The sequence below is a fragment of the Bufo bufo genome, chromosome 2, assembly GCF_905171765.1.
Source record: "Bufo bufo chromosome 2, aBufBuf1.1, whole genome shotgun sequence".
Classification (NCBI taxonomy): Eukaryota; Metazoa; Chordata; class Amphibia; order Anura; family Bufonidae; genus Bufo; species Bufo bufo.
In genome coordinates, this window is record NC_053390.1 from 680700863 (window position 1) to 680720732 (window position 19870).

Genomic DNA, 19870 nt, shown 5'->3' on the forward strand with positions numbered 1-19870 from the left:
AATGGGCCGGAGAACCGCCTAACCCTTGCGAAGACCCAGGAAGGTTCTCTGCAAGAGAGCATCCCCAACTCGACTGATGGATGTGAGAGCCACAAGAAAAAAACACCTTCTAGGACAGGAGCCGGAGGGATATCTCCCCAAGGGCTCAAAGGGAGAAGACTGGAACGGTGAGAGAACTATATTCAGATCCCAAGGCGGTAAAGGACGGTACGGAGGAACCGTATGTGCCACTCCCTGAAGGAAAGTTTCCATGGGCACCAGGGGAACCAGAGGACGCTGGAAGCTGCCCCAGGATAGAAGCGCCAACACCTGAGCCATCAAGAAAACTAAGGGCTAAACGAAGGTCCAACCCTGATTGTAGAAAGGATAGGACCGTGGAGAGAGAAAAAACGGAGTGAGGGAAAGTCCCGGGTTTCATAGAAGCCCAGGAGGACCGCCAGGTCCTATAATAGATCCTGGGCGGTGCAGGCGCCCCGGCCTGAATCATAGTGCGGATGACGTCCGCCGAAGAAACTTCCTCCACCTCAGGATAACAGTTTTTTTTTTTTTTTTATTGTTTATTTTATTAATTTTTGTCAATGAAAAAGTAATACAGATACAATATCACATTGCATATCAGTGAGAAGCAATACAGGTACAATGTCATATTGCATAACATCAATATAAAAAATGTACATTGGTATACAAAATACATATTTTGCATCAGAAGCCATTAGGCACATTGAGAGTTGGTACAAAGAACGGACATAAAATAGTGACAATGACACGACACATAGGGGAAAATAAAAAAGGGGAAAAAAGAAAAACTGATGTTCAGAGAACCCTTATTGTAAGAGATCAAAAGCGTCATCCCATGATAACAGTTTTAATAGCCATGCCGTCAACCAAGACCCTAAATGCCGATGCAAGACCGGACCCTGAAAGAAGGTCGTCTCCGAGTGGCAGTAACAAGGGACATCTCCTGGAAGGAGAACAAGGTCGGCGTACCACACGCGACGGGGCCAATTCGGAGCGACTAGGATTTGTCGGAATACCCTCCATCTGATCCTCCGTAGAACCTTCGGTAGGAGAGAAGAAACATGTAAGGAGGGAGAACTCCCGCCAAGGAGATGTCAGGGCATCCATGTCGTATGCTTCTGGAGCTCCTGCTCGGGAGAGAAGGTGGGGAGCTTTCGTGTAGATGGAGGGATGTGGAGGGCGCCAAAGCCCACCAGTCGGGACCGGAGCGTGTCTGGAATGGAAGGCCACCAAAAGAATACCCCGTGCAATGCAGATGAGGGAAGGTAGTAACATAGGAACTACCAAGGCATGCGAGGTGTCAGAACCATGATCCAGAGGAGGAAAAGGACAGGGGAAGAATAGGTTAGTCCAAGCCCATTTCCCGTCTGAGACTGGCGCTATACAGAAGTAGCCAAGGATTAAGTGGCTGCGCAAAAAACTCTGCCTGAGGAGGAAGCCAGGCAAGGGGGGGGTCACACTGTATTGCTAGCCCCATACCCCAGCAGAAGAGGGGGCCACCCTCAAAGGCCACCGAACCTAGTGCTAGAAGAGTCCATCACCTGACAAAAGAGCTGAACAGACAGAACCCAAGTATGTAGTGGTAACGCAATACCGCTCCCACAGTAGTAGCCAGAGCTTGCCCTTTCAGCGCAAAAACTGAGAGGGAGGCCTGAGACTATCCGTAGAAGCGACGTACCATACTGCCCCAGTTTAAGTAGAGCAACCTTAAAAACTCTACCTGGAAGAGCGCTGAACAGGAGCAACTGCCACGCTGGCGCCAGGGTAGGGCCCCCACCTGAGGGGATGTCCCACTGCAGCAACCACGAACTCGAGCATTAGCGAAAGGCTGCACCTGTGGAGGAGAACATGCTGTAGCTGCTACCAAAGTGCCAGCATAACCACTTTCCCAGAGGAGGAGAAGTGGTGGATAGAGAATACAGTCAGAGAAGCACTTGACTCGCTGGAAAGTACTGACCATATATGTGCAATGGTGTACGCACTACTACTGATGCGGACAATATCATGACCGACTGGAACAATGGAGGCCCATGGAGATGGGAGTCACTAGGACACAAATGATGCTAGTAAATCCCCTGAGAAGACAGAGGAGTTATAATCATGGCCAAAACCAGCACCAAAAGAACACAATGAGGAATAGCCACTGTATCCACTGGCGGCACTCATATAGTACTAGAGTAAGAGTCCCGGGCACCGTCGAGTACCGACTGTTGAATTGCCGTATCTGAAGATGTTCAGATATTCCCCCGCTAGTGGATCACTTGCGAAAGGGGGTAAGGCAGGCAGGAAGCACAGTGATGTGCAACACTCCGCCTATGGAAGGATAGCGCGACAGTCGGACCGTATCCAATGGTGGTGCAATTATCCTACCTATGGAAGGTGGAATGCGTAGGGAGTACTGAAGCCAGTGGTAGGGAAAATACCCCACCTAAGAAGGGGGGTTAATGCCCACGGCGAGAACTAGTGCATATGGCGAGTCCTGTACCCAGTGGGAGTGCAATTAGCACCTAAGTAAGGGGGTAATGCATACAGCACACCTTGTAACCAGTGATAATGTCATCCCGCCACCTATGGAAGGAGCTAATGAATACGGCAGGTACTGAACCCAGTGGAGATGCAATTCCGCCACCTACAGAAGGGGGAATGCATACGTCCAGCAGTGTTCTTATACTTAGTCCACCTATGGCAGGGGACAATGTATAAGGTCAGTACTGTATTCCAAGTACTGCAATTACTCCACCAAGGAAGGGGGTAATGCCTACGACAAGTGCTGCTGGCCACCGTAGACGCAATCTTAGGAGATTGCTTCGGATTCATGTCAGGGTCTGAATCAGTGATTCTCTCCCCCCCCCCACCCTCCCTCGGACGGACCAGCTCCTGTGAGAGAGGGTGCGCCCAAGTGTGACCCGGGGAGGAAGGGAAGGGGTGTGGATATCTGAGGAGAAGATGACCTGCTGTGGTCCGCTAGCGCGCAGGTCTACCCTTTAGAATATCGCCCCTGGCAGTTGCGGACTGCGCAGGTGGGGACTTATCAACCAAACGACGCAGGGAGTGGAATGGGAATTCTAGAGGTCTGTCCACCGTATCGAGCAGGCGGTGCATTATTAATTCAACGACTCCGGAGGGTGGATCGCACAGGTGGAGAATTTTTAACCAAACGACCTGGGATGGAGGATTGGGAGGACAGAGGTCCCTAATTGAACCGCGCCGGTGGAGAATATCAACCAAACGACCACAGAGGGTGGACTGGGAGTTCCAGCGGGCCCCCACTGGATTGCGTAGGTGGGGAATTATCAACCAAAACGACCCAGGAGGGTGGATTGGAGATGTCAGAGGTCCTGTATTGAATGCGCTGGGGGAGAATTATCAACCAAACGACCCCGGAGGGTGGATTGGGAATTCCAGGGGCTCTTTACTATATTGCGGAGGTGGAGAATTATCAAACGGCCCCAGAGGACGGATTGGAAATCCTGCAGAGGTCCTTCACTGAATTGCGCAGGTGGAAATTATCAACCAAACGGCCCGGATTGGGAAAACGTCAGCTGTCCTCCACGGATCTGCGAAGGTGGAGAATTATCAACCAAACGACCCAGAGGCTGGATTGGGAATACTTCAGCTGTCCTCCACTGATCTGCGAAGGTGGAGAATTATCAACCAAACGGCCCAGGAGGACGGATTGGGAACTATGAGAGGTCCTCCTTGTCCGATATGACACGGGCCCAGCGTGATACCACCAGACAGGATGGTCCTGCAGTAGAGAGGGCAGAGGAGGGGGACCCGTATGGCGCACATTTGTTTTATTTATTTATTTTTAATTTTTTTAAACCAAGGTAGGAAGGAAGGGGTTACGTTTTTCCCACATTACAAAACCTGCATTAGAGCAGATCCCCAGATATGCCCGCCTAGAGGTGGCCGCAGAAAGGGTTAAGGCCAGTGGAGGACCAGGGGCGGAGCTCAGCATGTTTCTGGGGAGGGGGGAGTGTGGCGGGAAGAATTTGCGCCGGAGAGGCCCAATCCCCCCCCCCCCTTTCAGGGGACAAAGTTTGCAAGGTGGCTCACCAAGCCCCTGTGCACAGCCGATGGCATGGTAGACCTGCATCGGCCGGCCACATGAACAGAGCAGCGGCGAATGCGCCCGCCCGGCAACGGACGGGGGCTGCACCCCGCGGGCCGGGCAGACGCCAGTGCATGCCAGGCTAAGAATATTGCGGCCGGAGCACCGATGTGGTGCCGGCCGAAAGTATGCAATTAACACCCTCCGGAGCGGCGAGGACGGCGTCCGCTCCCGAAGGGGGGTGGTAATAAGGTAGGTGCCGCAATAGTGAAGCGCCGGCCCCTTCAGTATGACTTCCTCCACCTTAGGATTACTGTCGGGGAGGGGGAGCCTCCTGCGCTCCGCTCCCCTCTCTGCATGTGCGCTCTGGGCGGCGGTATTAACCCCCCATGTGCCGATGTCCCTGCTTGGAGACAACAAGAGGGGGAGTGAAGGGAATGACAAGAGGGGTACTGATGGCTTGAGGGAAGCTGGGAATGGCCTCAGGGGAGCTGTAAATGTCACCAGGGGAGCTGGAAATGTCACCAGGGCATGAAGACCATTACCAAGAGTGAGGGAGGGCCAGGAGGGTTAACATACTCACCTAGTACTGTGTACTCACCTCTCCTCTTTCCTGCCGCCATCTTCACCCCTCCTCTGGTCCAGCAGGGTCACCCCTTCAGTTACTGGCACCGTAGTGTGAGGACGCTGGAAAAGGGGGGCTTGGATGGGTGACCCCTTGGCTGGCGGGATGCAGGGGAGCGAGGCTGCCCTGGTCCACCTTGTCTTCTGTGGGGGAGGCAGCAGTGCGGGTGACCGGCACTGGCGCAACTCGACCCCGGGAGAACAGGGAGGCGAGGCGTCCACTGTTTTCCCATCTGAAAAGAAGGAAAAAAATAAACTAAAATAAAAAATCTTCAGGAGCTTCCCTGCAGATCAGGGAGGTCTTGCCTCCTATTGACACTAGAAAAAACTGAAGCTCTCTCTCCAGGCTGGAGGGGGTATAGCTGCCAGGGGAGGAGCTAACAGCTTTATCTAGTGTCAACGCCTCCTAGAGGACATAGCTATACCCACGGTTTCTGTGTCCCCCAATGAATATGGGCGAGAAATCCCAAATTCTGAACATCTTAAGGAGGGAGCACTGTTCAATCCATCATCTGAAAACGGAAGGTGTATGGCACAACTGCAAACCTACCACTACCTAAACTGACAGCCCAGGGAAGGAGAGCATCAATTAGGCTCCATTCACACGTCCGCAAATGGGTCCGCATCCGTTCCGCAATTTTGCGGAATTGGTGCGGACCCATTCATTCTCTATGGGGATGGAATGTATGCGGAGAGCACACTATGTGCTCTCCTCATCCGCATTTCCAGAGCGCGCCCCCGATCTTCTGGTCCGCAGCTCCGGAAAGAAATAGAACATGTCCTATTCTTGTCCACAATTGCGGACAAGAATAGGCATTTAATAGATGTCTTGGAAATAGCTCACCGACCCCACAACCACAGGAGGCGCACAATCTGATGATTCACCCTTCAAATTGAAATAACTGTTAATATAAGATTGGCACACTCATACATGCGGAGCCCCACGGAGTTTAAACAATTTATTATAACTGTACTTGGTTAAAATATAATAAAATACCTTTATAAATAAAATGTATAAGAGAAAATTAAACTGTATATTCAGCTATTTCTATATTGCTCTAGTATACTTATTGCAGATACTGATATTATCCGAAATAAGTACAAATGCCCTGGATATAACTTGGTTATATATATATATATCTCTTGTGGACCTGGATCATATAATCACATATCAGGCTTGATAGTAACTATCTGCTGAGTTTCAACAGTAAATCACCAACATACATATGTAACACTTCTTATTTGCGTAGTCCATACACTTCCTAAATAGTCTGTAATCAATTTCTCATGAGAATCCTCTCATGGGCTTTCATTTGAATTTTCGAGAGTGTCCGAAAATTTTCTTTCGAAAATATCTGAAAAAAGGGTTTTATCCGAAAGGTTTTTCTATCCAGACTTTCATTTATATTGGCATTCGAAAAAACGACATCACAGAATCAATGTAAAAGATCACATGTGAAGATTCTCTATAAACAGAAACTGTGCTGATGTTTTTCGCAAGATGTACGTTAGAGTTATAGTCGATACCAATAACCCACAGGTGTGGGCTTACCTTTCCTTTTTATTCAGCTGTTTTTTTTCGAGTAGTTAGTTCCGATTGCAGGCCGGCGTCCCGGTCTTTACTGTGTCGGTTTTTCAGTACTCTATATTTCGCATGGGATGTGTTCCCAGTAATCACTTTCAGCTGATTGAAGGTAGGTGTATGCAAAAAGCCTCTTTCTTGAATCCTCGATATTCTTTGTTGTTAACAGTGCACTGTTTGATCGGGGTTCAAGTCTTTCAGGGGTGAAACTTACTGGCGTATTGCACTATGGACGTGTGAATAGACCCTTAGGCCTCTTTCACACGGGCGTTGCGGAAAAATGTGCGGGTGCGTTCTGGGAACACCCGCGATTTTTCCGCGCGAGTGCAAAACATTGTAAAAAAATCGCGCGTGTTTGGTACCCAAACCCGAACTTCTTCACAGAAGTTCGGGCTTGGGATCGGTGTTCTGTAAATAGTATTATTTTCCGTTATAACATGGTTATAAGGGAAAATAATAGCATTCTGAATACAGAATGCATAGTAAAACAGCGCTGGAGGGGTTAAAAAAAATAACAAAATTTTTAACTCACCTTAGTCCACTTGTTCCCGGCCCGGCATCTCCTTCTGGCATCATCTGATCTCTGTGCAGCAACAGGACCTGTGGCGACGTCATTCCGGTCATCACATGGTACGTCACATGATCTTTTACCATGGTGATTCACCATGGTAAAAGATCATGTGACGTACCATGTGATGACCGGAATGACGTCATCAAAGGTCCTTGACCTATAATTAATGCTCACCACAGGTCCTATTCAGTAAAGGGGACAGAAGGAGATGCCAACATCGCGATCAAGTGGATTAAGGTGAGTTAAATGGTTTTTTTTTTTTTTTTTTAACCCCTCCAGCGCTGTTTTACTTTGCATTCTGTATTCAGAATGCTATTATTTTCCCTTATAACCATGTTATAAGGGAAAATAATAATGATCGGGTCTCCATCCCGATCGTCTCCTAGCAACCATGCGTGAATATCGCACCACATCCGCATTTGCTTGCGGATGTTTGCGATTTTCCCGCAACCCCATTCACTTCTATGGGGCTTGCGTTACGTGAAAAACGCACAAAGAGGAGCATGCTGCGATTTTCACGCAACGCACAAGTGATGCGTGAAAATCACCGCTTATGTGAACAGCCCCATAGAAATGAATGGGTCAGGATTCCATGCGGATGCAATGCGTTCACCTCCCGCAACGCATCCGCGCGGAAAACTCGCTCGTGTGAAAGGGGCCTTAGAGAAGCAGCCAAGAGGTTCATGGTCACTCTGGAGGAGCTGCAGAGATCCACAGCTCAGGTGTGAGAATCTGTCTACAGGACAACTATTAGTCGTGTACTCCACAAATCTGGCCTTTATGGAAGAGTGGCACAATTTTTAAAAGCAAGACATAAGTAGTGCCGTTTGCAGTTTGTCACAAGCCATGTAGGGGACACAGCAAACATGTGGATGAATGTGCTGTGGTCAGATGAGTCCAAAGTTTAACTTTTTGGCCTAAATGCAAATCGCTATGTGCAGGGCCGTCGCAAAAGGGGCAGCTGCCCTGGGCCCAGTTGCTCCTGGGGGGCCCAAGCAGCACTCGGTGACCAACAAGACTTTTTAGCCCTAGCTGCCGCACTGTAGCCAAATTTTGCGGCGGGGCATAGGAGCTGTGCACCCCAGCACCCCCCCCCCCCCCCCTGCCCACACACACACATCCGGCGCTTTCCCTCAATATGACTGCAGGAGCCCAGGAGCGCGGCACAGGTCTCACCCTGCAGCTTTATAATCTCCTGTGTCATACAATAGAACGAACTGTAATCTGTAACATCATATAGAGGGATGCCGTCAGTGCTGTAATATGCCTCTTATATGTGGAGAGCGGTGATGTCACAGATGTAATATATCACCTATATGTGGACAGCGGTGATGTCACTGATGTAATATATTACTTATACGTAATATATTACATCAGTGACATCACTGCTGTCCACATATACCGGTAAGTAATATATTACATCAGTGACATCACCGCTCTCCACATATATGTGGAGAGCGGTGAAGTCACTGATGTACTATATCGCCTATACGTGGACAACGGTGATGTCACTGATGTAATATATCACTTATATGTGGAGAGCGGTGATGTCACTGATGTAATATAACATTATATGTGGAGAGCGGTGATGTCACTGATGTAATATATCATATGTGGAAAGTGGTCATGTCACTGATGCAATACAGCGCTCCAGATGGCGACCAAAATGGTTGCCAATGCGCCTTAAAATTTGCAGATGGCGACAAGACTTGTCATAGGCTACAGGCCTGAGGTCTATTTGGTAGTAAAATCCCAGCGCAGGCAGGCGTGATGATGTCATCACGCCCTCCTGTGCCAGGACACGTTGAGGTGTGCGCGTCTGCGTTGCATCATCCCTCGCCGTACCAGCAGCTAGTGAGCGCCAGTGAAAGGACACAGGTGAGTATAAGATTTTAGATTTTTTTTAGGGTGTGGGAAGGCGGGATCCAGGGGGCCCAAGTAGATTCTTGCCCAGGGTCCAATCAATATTAAAGACGGCCCTGGCTATGTGTGGTGGAAAATGAACACTGCACATAACCTTGAACACACCATCCCTACAGTGAAACATAGTGGTAGCAGCATCATGCTGTGGGGATGCTTTTCTTCAGCAGGGACAGGGAAGCTGGCCAGAGTTGATGGGAAGATGGATAGAGCTAAATACAGGGCAATCCTAGAGGAAAACCTGGAAGAGGCTGCAAAAGACTTGAGACTGGGGCAGAAGTTCCCCTTCCTGCAGGACAATGATCTTAAATATACAGCCAGTGCTACAATGGAATGGTTTAGATTGCGGATACTCAACCTGCGTCCCTCCAGCTGTTGCAAAACTACAACTCCCAGCATGCCCTAATGCCGGCAGGCTGTCCAGGCATACTAGGAATTTTAGTTTTGCAACAGCTGGAGGGCTGCAGGTTGGGCATACCTGGTTTAGATCAAAGCATATTCATGTGTTAGAATTACCCAGCCAAAGTCCAGACCTAAATCCCATGGAGAATCTGTGGCAAGACTTGAAAAATGCTGTTCACAGACGCTCTCCATCCAATCTGACTGAGCTTGTGCTATTTTGCAAAGAAAAACTTTCAGCCTCTAGATGTGCAAAGCTGGTAGAGATATACCCCAAAAGAAAGGTGGCCCTACAAAGTATTGACATGGGAGGGGAAGGGGGGGGGGGGGGGGGGGGCGCTGAATACAAATGCAGGCCACACTTTCCAGATGTTTTGAAATCCACCTATCATTTTCGTTTCACTTCACACATACTTACTACTTTGTGTTGATCTATCATATAAAATAAAAATAAAATACAGTTAAGTTCATGTGGGTGTAACGTGAAAACATTTAAGGGGTATGAATACTTTTTCAAGACACTGTAGATGTACCACAATGTGCTCAGGATGTGTGAGCCAAATGTAATTTTACAAATAAAACCTTATTGCCTCTTACATTCCCTGTAATGAAATTTCAAAAGTCAATATATTAGAAGATCAGAAGGAGCAGGAGAAAGTTTGGACACTTCTATATATACATAACAGTGGTGCCTCAAGTTACAATAATAATTGGTTCCAGGACGACCATTGTATGTTGAAACCATTGTAAGTTAAGTAATCGGTTCCAAAGCCCCAAAATGTCATCCAAGATAAGATAAAATAAAGATTCACGAAAAATAAGCAGATAACCAAGACAGATAAAACAAGTCCTTACATACAACTTCCAGGAATAGCTGCTAACTAGCAACTAGTACAGCTCTTTTACCAGAGAAGGGGACTTGATTGGTTGGATCTGGGTCTGAGACATTGTATGCGGAGTCTAGTTTCAAATTACGATGGGTCAGAAAAGACCATTGTATGTTGAAAGTATTGTATCCTGAGACCATTGTATCTTGAGGGACCACTGTACATAGATATATTGGTTAATAACTCTGATGGTAAAATATCACCAATAGATAGGATGCTGATAAAATGACTGGTTTAAATGTGACAACCAATATGGCTGTACTTCCCATTGTCACATCACCTAACTTGTACTGCATTACCCGGATATGGCCATTTCTACATTTTGTTTTTGGTGTTCATGATTACATAATTACTGAGATATTTAATCGTTATGGACAATTGTTAGACATTATTACATCTCCTATAGCCTTTTCTGACATTTTAATCAGGGTAAACACTGCTGGTTTTCTGAGAGATGCTATCCAGTATTCTGTTCTAGAAAAGGAACAGCACAGCATATAGCGTACCAGAATTGCTGGATCTGGCATATACCAGACACCGCCAGTGCCAGACGAATCCCAAAATACGGCCTATGCAGCAACAGAATACCAGAATTTAAAATGGTAATGTGCACCTGGCCTTACCCCAAACTCACAGCAACACATATCCCTAGTTGAAGGGGTATTCCAGTTTTGCAATTTTCATAATCAGTTGACAGGAAACAACACGTTATCTCTTCGTAATAGTGATTGTCTGTAATGTCCCCTTTTCCTGTACTCCATCGCAGTCACGTGACATTTTCTACTGTGTTGGCTCCCTATTCCCATAACAGAATATCTACATCTTAGGCATGACGAGGCTTGTAAGGCTCTGTCCTGTCGACACAACATCACCAATGGCCTTGCCTCTTGTTCTCCTCATTCTCCTAGACCCCGCCCTGAAGACGTGATGTCAGCAATGAGGAGGTGTCTTAGGGCGGGGATTTTCCAGCAGGGCTTCAAGCAGGCTTGGATCTGTGACGGGAAGGATAGGCAGAGACCCGATGCTAAAGACACTCCTCGCGAGACTTGCGCAGAGATGTAAACACAGGGTGCAGTTACAGATCGCAATTATGCTGAAGCAGTCAAAATGCACTCAGAACTTCATCATCTGACATAGTGCATAACCGGAAAACCCCTTTAAATCTGCGGTCGGATCAGGACACATACGGGTAATACGGATGTATAATATGTCCAGCACACGGACAATTCAATCTGGTCTAAATGGTATATTGTTCGAAAAGAAATGGAAAAAACACAAAACAGATTTGCTTTGATCACCGCCAGGTATGTTACACAGAAGACTGCTGATTTGTTAGTATTACACGATACGCATTTATAGAAGAAACCACGTACTGCATCTGCCATGGAATGAATGGCAAATAGCTGGTGATAATCTGTAAAGCTGATTGATGGACTATGCAAATACTATACCTTTTTTCCTGGGTTTGCTCATTCCAAACACTTGAAGTTTTGACAGGTCGCTCATCACGTCTATTTGCTTTGGTATCTTCCAATATTTCAGTCTCTATGTCCTCAGGCTCTTCTGTAATGAAAGTGCGTGATGAATGAGGGGAATTAATATGCGCTAAAACCAAGCACATACAGAGCATTATCCGTAACACCATCAGAGCATTCATTTTTTTGCTTTATTATATATAGTATTGATTTTTTGCATTTTTTATATATATAATATATATATATATATATATATATATATATATAAAAACAGTAGCTTATACAATGACGTATCTCACATACTAACGGCTTTGTTAGAATGCCAGCATTACTTTTCTGAACAGAGTTCTAATACAATGTCATTGACACTAAAGCAATATAGCTGCAGAGACTGAATGTCCACATCTAAACCCCCTCGCTGGCCTGCAGCAGATTTATGACAGCCTATATTTGGAGGCAAGGGCAAGCAAGAACAGTAAGATTGATCATAAGGCTTTGGCATTTAAATGAAGCATTTTCACAAATGTCTGAGTTGTGACAGGATTTTAGATTTTAAAATTCCTTTTCAAAAAATGTCCAGTTTGGGAAAACACTTTTTATTCAGAACTAGCTGAACGGTCCTCCTAGTAATGGGATGATGGCTGCATGTCCTTAAAGGGGTTTTCCAGTTACAAGTGCCCTACCTGCTGAAACAGGAGATTCATACTAACCTGCTCCGCTCTGCCTCCAGTCCTCGCACTGTTTACAGGCGGTGGTGCATCGGCATGGTCACATGGACCTCTCACCGCTGAAGCCAGTCATTGGCTGGAGAGGTCCATGTGACCTTGCACATGCACAGCTGGAAGAAAACGGCACAGGGACAGGAAGATGGAGACAGTTGAGGGCAGATGACCAGAGCAGCGTGGAGCAAGTAAGTATGAATCTACCGTTTCAGGGGGCAGGTAGTGGTCACTTGCTTAAATTTTTTTTATTACCGTAAACCCCTTTAAAGCAAGCCCATCAGATGATTTATGCTGACCTATATTACAACAGTATGTGACAGAGAGGGGAATGATTTGAAGCAGAATTTCTGTGTAAAACACAATGTAAGGCCTCATGCACACTGCTGTAGCCGTTTTTGCGGTCATATACCGGCTGTGTTGCGGAACACTAAGTCCTGCACTCTTTAGAGCTGCCTATTTTTGTCCGCAAAACTGATAGGACATGACTTACTCATTCTGCTGGGCAGCGGAACGGACATACAGATGTGGACATCAGTTTGTGCTGTCCGCATCTTTTGCAGCCCGTTTGAAATGAATGGGTCCACATCTGATCCGCAAAAAATGAGGATCGGATGCAGACCAAAACCACGTTGTGTGCATGAGGCCTAAATCCTGACAGAACTCCTAGGACAAAGGCAAAAAAACAATGCAACAGCACTCTGCAAACACAAACAATATACAATAATGCCATTGTTATAAGAAATATTTTGGTGCTAATGCTATGCTCATTTTATAAATTTGAGATTCTTGGCAAATAAATTTTTGTACAAAATAATTTGTGCCCGTCCGCCGGCGACAAGGCCCTCTCTCTAGGACAGGAACCTAACACTAAAAATACTACCTGGGCCGCCACAAAAATACAGGGAATGCACAAAGCTCAGCTTCTCTACTTCCATCATACACTGCTCAAAAAAATAAAGGGAACACAAAAATAACACATCCTAGATCTAAATTAATTAAATATTCTTCTGAAATACTTTGCTCTTTACAAAGTTGAATGTGCTGACAACAAAAATCACACAAAAATAAAAAAATGGAAATCAAATTTTTCAACCCATGGAGGTCTGGATTTGGAGTCACACTCAAAATTAAAGTGGAAAAACACACTACAGGCTGATCCAACTTTGATGTAATGTCCTTAAAACAAGTCAAAATGAGGCTCAGTAGTGTGTGTGGCCTCCACGTGCCTGTATGACCTCCCTACAACGCCTGTGCATGCTCCTGATGAGGTGGCGGACGGTCTCCTGAGGGATCTCCTCCCAGACCTGGACTAAAGCATCTGCCAACTCCTGGACAGTCTGTGGTGGAACGTGACGTTGGTGGATAGAGCGAGACATGATGTCCCAGATGTGCTCAATTGGATTTAGGTCTGGGGAACGGGCAGGCCAGTCCATAGCATCAATGCCTTCATCTTGCAGGAACTGCTGACATACTCCAGCCACATGAGGTTTAGCATTGTCTTGCATTAGGAGGAACCCAGGGCCAACCGCACCAGCATATGGTCTCACAAGGGGTCTGAGGATCTCATCTCGGTACCCAATGGTAGTCAGGCTACCTCTGGCGAGCACATGGAGGGCTGTGCGGCCCTCCAAAGAAATGCCACCCCACACCATTACTGACCCAATGCCAAACCGGTCATGCTGGAGGATCTTGCAGGCAGCAGAACGTTCTCCACGGCGTCTCCAGACTCTGTCACGTCTGTCACATGTGCTCAGTGTGAACCTGCTTTCATCTGTGAAGAGCACAGGGCGCCAGTGGCAAATCTTGGTGTTCTCTGGCAAATGCCAAACGTCCTGCACGGTGTTGGGCTGTAAGCACAACCCCCACCTGTGGACGTCGGGCCCTCATATCACCCTCATGGAGTCTGTTTCTGACCGTTTGAGCAGACACATGCACATTTGTGGCCTGCTGGAGGTCATTTTGCAGGGCTCTGGCAGTGCTCCTCCTGTTCCTCCTTGCACAAAGGCGGAGGTAGCGGTCCTGCTGCTGGGTTGTTGCCCTCCTACGGCCTCCTCTACGTCTCCTGATGTACTGGCCTGTCTCCTGGTAGCGCCTCCATGCTCTGGACACTACGCTGACAGACACCGCAAACCTTCTTGCCACAGCTCGCATTGATGTGCCATCCTGGATAAGCTGCACTACCTGAGCCACTTGTGTGGGTTATAGACTCCATCTCATGCTACCACTAGAGTGAAAGCACCGCCAGCATTCAAAAGTGACCAAAACATCAGCCAGAAAGCATAGGAACTGAGAAGAGGTCTGTGGTCACCACCTGCAGAACCACTCCTTTATTGGGGGTGTCTTGCTAATTGCCTATAATTTCCACCTGTTGTCTTTCCCATTTTCACAACAGCATGTGAAATTGATTGTCACTCAGTGTTGCTTCCTAAGTGGACAGTTTGATTTCACAGAAGTGTGATTGACTTGGAGTTACATTGTGTTGTTTAAGTGTTCCCTTTATTTTTTTGAGCAGTGTATATTGCTTTAAACAAACCCTCGGAAATGGCTCATCTGTCTGTGCATTGTGTGTTGTAGCAATCCCCTACTATTTTTTTGTTTAATAAGGTAAAATGCCCCTATTTTCTATAGCTGGAGATGAAAGTAAACACATGGGCAAAGATGTGGTTTCTGATGCTGTGATCACAACTTACGGTATGTCTTTTGTACACAGACAAACTCTGGGGTAAATTTGGAACAATCACTACATACAGTTCACAACCATAGATTTCCGTGACGCGAATATTCTGCAATAGTTGAACAAAATGTTTTTTCCTCTGTACAACAACAAATATTTTTTGCGCTTTGACTTTGCAGCAGGATACAAATGGCCATTATCCATACACATAGTTTTCTGAAAATGAGTGTAATGTACATGGCTGGTTTAAGAACGCAGTTTATACAAAAGGGATATTTCAGACTCCCCTGTTTTATTGTGTAAAAAGAAATGATGCAGGAAACGGATATGGAAATGCCGATTCCCTGCTGGCAGATACTGGCACTCTCTAGTAAATGCTTGAACTATGTCAGGTTGTGTATTGTGCTAGACCACTCCTGGGCAATTTATCAAAAGTGAAACATCTTAAAATCCAAAAATCAAGTCTCTTTTAGCTATAAAGGAAGTTGTTCTCCCAATTGATCACTTGTGATAAACTCCCTAAAGCCCAGTTTGTTTAACCCCTTAGTGACCAGCCCGTTTTGTGCCTTACTGAACAAGTGTTTTTCTTCTTTTTTTCATAGTCGCCTTCCAAGAGCAATAACTTTTTTATTTTTCCATCTATATAGCTCTATGAGGGCTGTTTTTTTTTTTACAGGACAAATGGTACCCATAACTTTCTGATTAACTTTTATTACCGGTAACTCTTTCTGGGAGGGAGATGGGAAAAAACAGCAATACTGCCAACTGAGTTTTTATGTTATAAATTTTACAGCATGAAATTTTTTGGTAAAAATAACAATATCTTTATTCTCTGGGTCGGTACGATTACAGCGATAACAAATACATATACCGTATTTTTTTTTTACATTTTACTACTTTTGTGCAATAAAACCGCTTTTTTTTTTTTTTAAAGGAAGAAGAGCCATAACTTTTTTTATTTTTCTTTCTATAGAGTGCAAGGGCTTGATTTTTGCAGGACCACTTGTAGTTTTCATTGGTATAATTTTTAAGGTAAATTACGCTTTTTGATCGTTTGTTATTACGTTTTTTTTGGTGGTGACTCACATTAGCAATTCTGCCATTTTTTTCACCGTAGGGGATAATTTACATGATATTTGTGCAGTGGGGGTAGTTTGCGATACCAAACATGTGGGGGAGATTTTATTTTTGGATTTTTTTTTTCATTTAAAGGCGTATCGGGAAAAAAACATTTATTTTTTATTGGAATTTTTTTATTTTATTTAATAAATCTTTTAGTTTTTTTTTACCACTCAATAGTCCCACAAAGGGACTATAACAGGCAATATTTAGATTGCTTTTAAAATACAATGCACTATCCCCATAGTGTCTTGCATTTTAATGTCAGTGCTATACCGAGATTGACCAGCAGGCTGCGCAAGAGGGGCGCAGCCTGCTGGAAAACACTCATGACTGGCTTGGGGTCTATACCAGGCCTAGCTAGCCCTTACTCACATCAGCACCCCGTGAACGCATTTGCCGGGTGCCGATGGGAGACAGAGGGAGTTTGCTCCCACCGTCACTGCTTACATGCGGCGCGTGCCATTGCCTGCGGCATGTAAGGGGTTAAACAGCCCAGATCGGCACTCCTGATGGTCAGAGCTGTGAGAGCTGAGCCCCCGCTCTCACGGGTCCCCCGTGCAGCTCTTAGATAGGGCCACCTTAAAAAGGCAGCGGCCTCGCTTAGTGACTGCTTTAAAAAGGCGTATTAGTGGTCACTAAGGGGTTAACCACCTATGGGGCAGGTGTACCCCTGGGGGGTAAATGCTTTGTCTCCATGAGGCACCTTCACCGTCCTAATACTCTGTCTATATTTTGACCAGCCAATCTTTTTTTACTTGCTTTGGATTCACAACAATAGCTTTTAGGTTATGTTCACATGTTCAGGATTTGCAAAGCCAACATGGGTTTTTCAAACAAATAATGCAGATAAGGAGTCCAGATGACTATTTTTTTTATTTTCCTACTGTCCCCTGATCCCCTGCTGTCAGTGCTCGGAGCTGTGCTGAAATATACTGTCAGGACTGCTGTGCATGCGCACAAGGAGTCCTCTCCATTATGTTAGAACAGCGCAGTAGTCCGGATTGTGTATTTCAGTGCAGCTTTGAGGGCTGACAGTGGGGGAACCGGGGCAGTGATCTGGACTCCTTATCTGCAGGACTAAGCATGTATTACTATAGATAACAGTCCAAAATCGGAGTGACAGATTCCCTTTCAAGTAGTCAACTTTATTATGTCCTTATTTCTTTTAGTTTTCCACTGTGATAACAGTTTTCTAATTGCTACCAAACACGCTTGACAATCCATCTTTTGAAGGGATAGATATTTCATTACATATTCTAATTAAGCCAAAAAAGACTGATAAACGTCTATTAGTATTTCTCTCGCCCTCCCTGGCAACAAAGCCTTTCACTGCCAGTTTACAAAAACACCTCTCCCCGGAGCAGCAATGGTGCTATGAATGGAACGCATTGTCCCAGTGGAAGATCACCATCAGCGTCTCTGTGCCATGCCTTCAGATGCCAGCCTATGTTTAAAGTGGCTAATCAATCTAGCTACCCAGTCCCTATAATTAAAATCAGCTAGGGGTATTCAAAGCCTTGAATTAAGCCTGGGCCAAAAAGCCATAACACAAAAGTTACCCCCCAACACCGGTGTGTCTGATCTAAAAAAGAAGGCAATTTGAGTAATGTTTTTAAAGGTCATTTTCTCTGCTGCCCTGAACCAAGGTGATTACATCATCTCATGAGGACGCTCAGCAGGCCCACTTGAAAGGCATCTGGAGAAAGTTGGACCTTATCACTTAGAAAAGCACATTGATTCTGCTCTCCTTTGTACAAATGGATAAACAACACTAACCAGCGACGTTAACCAGGCCTGGCTCATTACGGTCTTAAAAGGAAATTTTCTGATATGAACAGATAAAGATGAAATGGGATGAGAGTTGTAAATCCCTGACGAGAATTAATTTAAGGGTCAAAAAGACACACCAGCATTGGAGCCCAATCACCTTGCATTCACTTATCAGCGCAATACTTCCACATGTCCCCCTAAAGCGCTCAGGATAACAGCCGTCAAATCATTGGAAAGAAGGCTGTTCTAAACATGCCTGGCACAATACCATAGATCATGGGTAAAAGAGGATTTTTCTTAGCTGAGGACTATTGAATATGACAGAAGCAAATCATTCAGTGTGAAGGATTGTGCAAAGAGGCCATTCCATTATGCTTCCTAATGTGGTAGCAATTAACCTGCAGATGGCTGGCTTTGGGATGAATATGAGAAATGACGTCTCTCTATTCTGGTAATAATAGCTAGTGTTTTCATTCATCTGCAATCCGATTACACATTTATTTTGTGATGTATTAATCTGTGCAAGTCCTATAGTGAGAGAGTAAAGAGCAATGAAGCTAGAAAAACTATAATGTGTGTGCCTTCTCCAGGCTGATGACTGGGCCCTCCTGCAGGCAGAGCACTCTGCCCAATAAGGGCCCTATAAGATTACACTGGGGATCAGCAACCTCCGGCACTCCAGCTGTGGTGAAAATACGACTATCAAGCATGCACACTTGCTAGGCTGCTCTCAGAACTCCCATAGAAGTGAATGGAACATGCTGGGAGTTATACTTCCACAACGTAGCTGGAGGATGCTGACCCCTGGACTACAAGATAATGGTGCAAGACGAGTGCCGATCGACAATAAACGCGTCGATCAGCGCTTGTTTGCATTAGCCTATTACACAGGCAGATTCAAAGTAAATTCAGTTCTAATGGTTATCAGCAGCACATCCCGGATTACACAGCATTTCCCGATTTATCAGTGGCACAATTAAAGGGATCAATTATCAGAATAGACTGAGATTGAGCCTCAATACAAGTCTATGGGAATGACTAAGCAGTTTTTCCAGACATAAACAAGTCTTCAGACGTAAATAATGGAGCTAAACTAGAAAGTCAGAAGGCCAGTCTGTCTGTTTTTTTTCCCCTCCAAAACTTTGCTGTCTCTTATAATAACTGTGGAAGATTTCTAACTTCTCAGTACATAGATAGAAAGTCCCAAAGTCTCTCAGTATTAGCTGACTGACTCTTTCTGCAGTGCAATAACAATGCAAATAAATAGGTTATATTACAATATTGTTATTCCCAATAATGGACCAGAAAATCGTCCATCCGGGGTATTTACTGCTTCTCTGTATGCTTCTTTCTGCATCAGTACAGGATGTAGCAGAAAGGGACTCTTCGCTACTGCCACATTAGATAAAAGTTGGCAAATCCCACCACGTAGCCAACAATTTAATGCGTATAGTGCCTCCCAACCTGCCATCAGGGATTGAAGGATTGAGTGTGCTGAACAACATCAACATGCCAAATCCTGACTGATATGAGAAGGGGGCAGTGGTTTACTCCCCTTTCTCCATTGAAGTATACCTTATTGGTAGCTTAGTGGAGTTGTGAGAAATAGCTGCTGGCCAAACAGTGAATCGTTCTGCTATCTTGTGTATAACCAGCAGAAATCTGCCCACACACAACAGTAAAATCCCTGTGCTGCCAATACTGCCAATGTAATGCAGGATTTTTTAAACCTTTTCAGTTTGGGACCTACTTTTTGTGAAGTCTGAGTTGAGGTGATCTACTATGGGACTGCAGCAAATGTTTTTTTTTTTTTAAATGCTCCTTTTTTAGATGCCCCAGGGCCCCCATGACAGTAAAAACCATGTTTTCGTCATACAAGAATTCCCCTCTGTGCTACTCCATGCTAGAGTCCATATTAGTTCCCAGGGAGCGTGCAAGATCCATGCCATCTAATGGGATCGGCCAGTCCTTAGTAGTCCCTAGGTGACTCACCATGGGCTAGGAAATGTAGCCTACCGTATCTATATTTGTGTAGAAATGAGCAAGATAACA

At 45.6% G+C, this 19870-nt stretch overlaps 1 protein-coding gene across 1 annotated transcript in view; it reads right to left on the minus strand.

Annotated features, from left to right (window-relative positions):
• The window catches only part of NEK1 (NIMA related kinase 1), a 157462-nt gene that overhangs the window by 33966 nt on the left and 103626 nt on the right, over positions 1–19870 (minus strand). Inside the window, 1 exon segment of the mRNA XM_040418655.1 lies at positions 11507–11618. Coding sequence (XP_040274589.1) covers positions 11507–11618 — 112 coding nt within the window.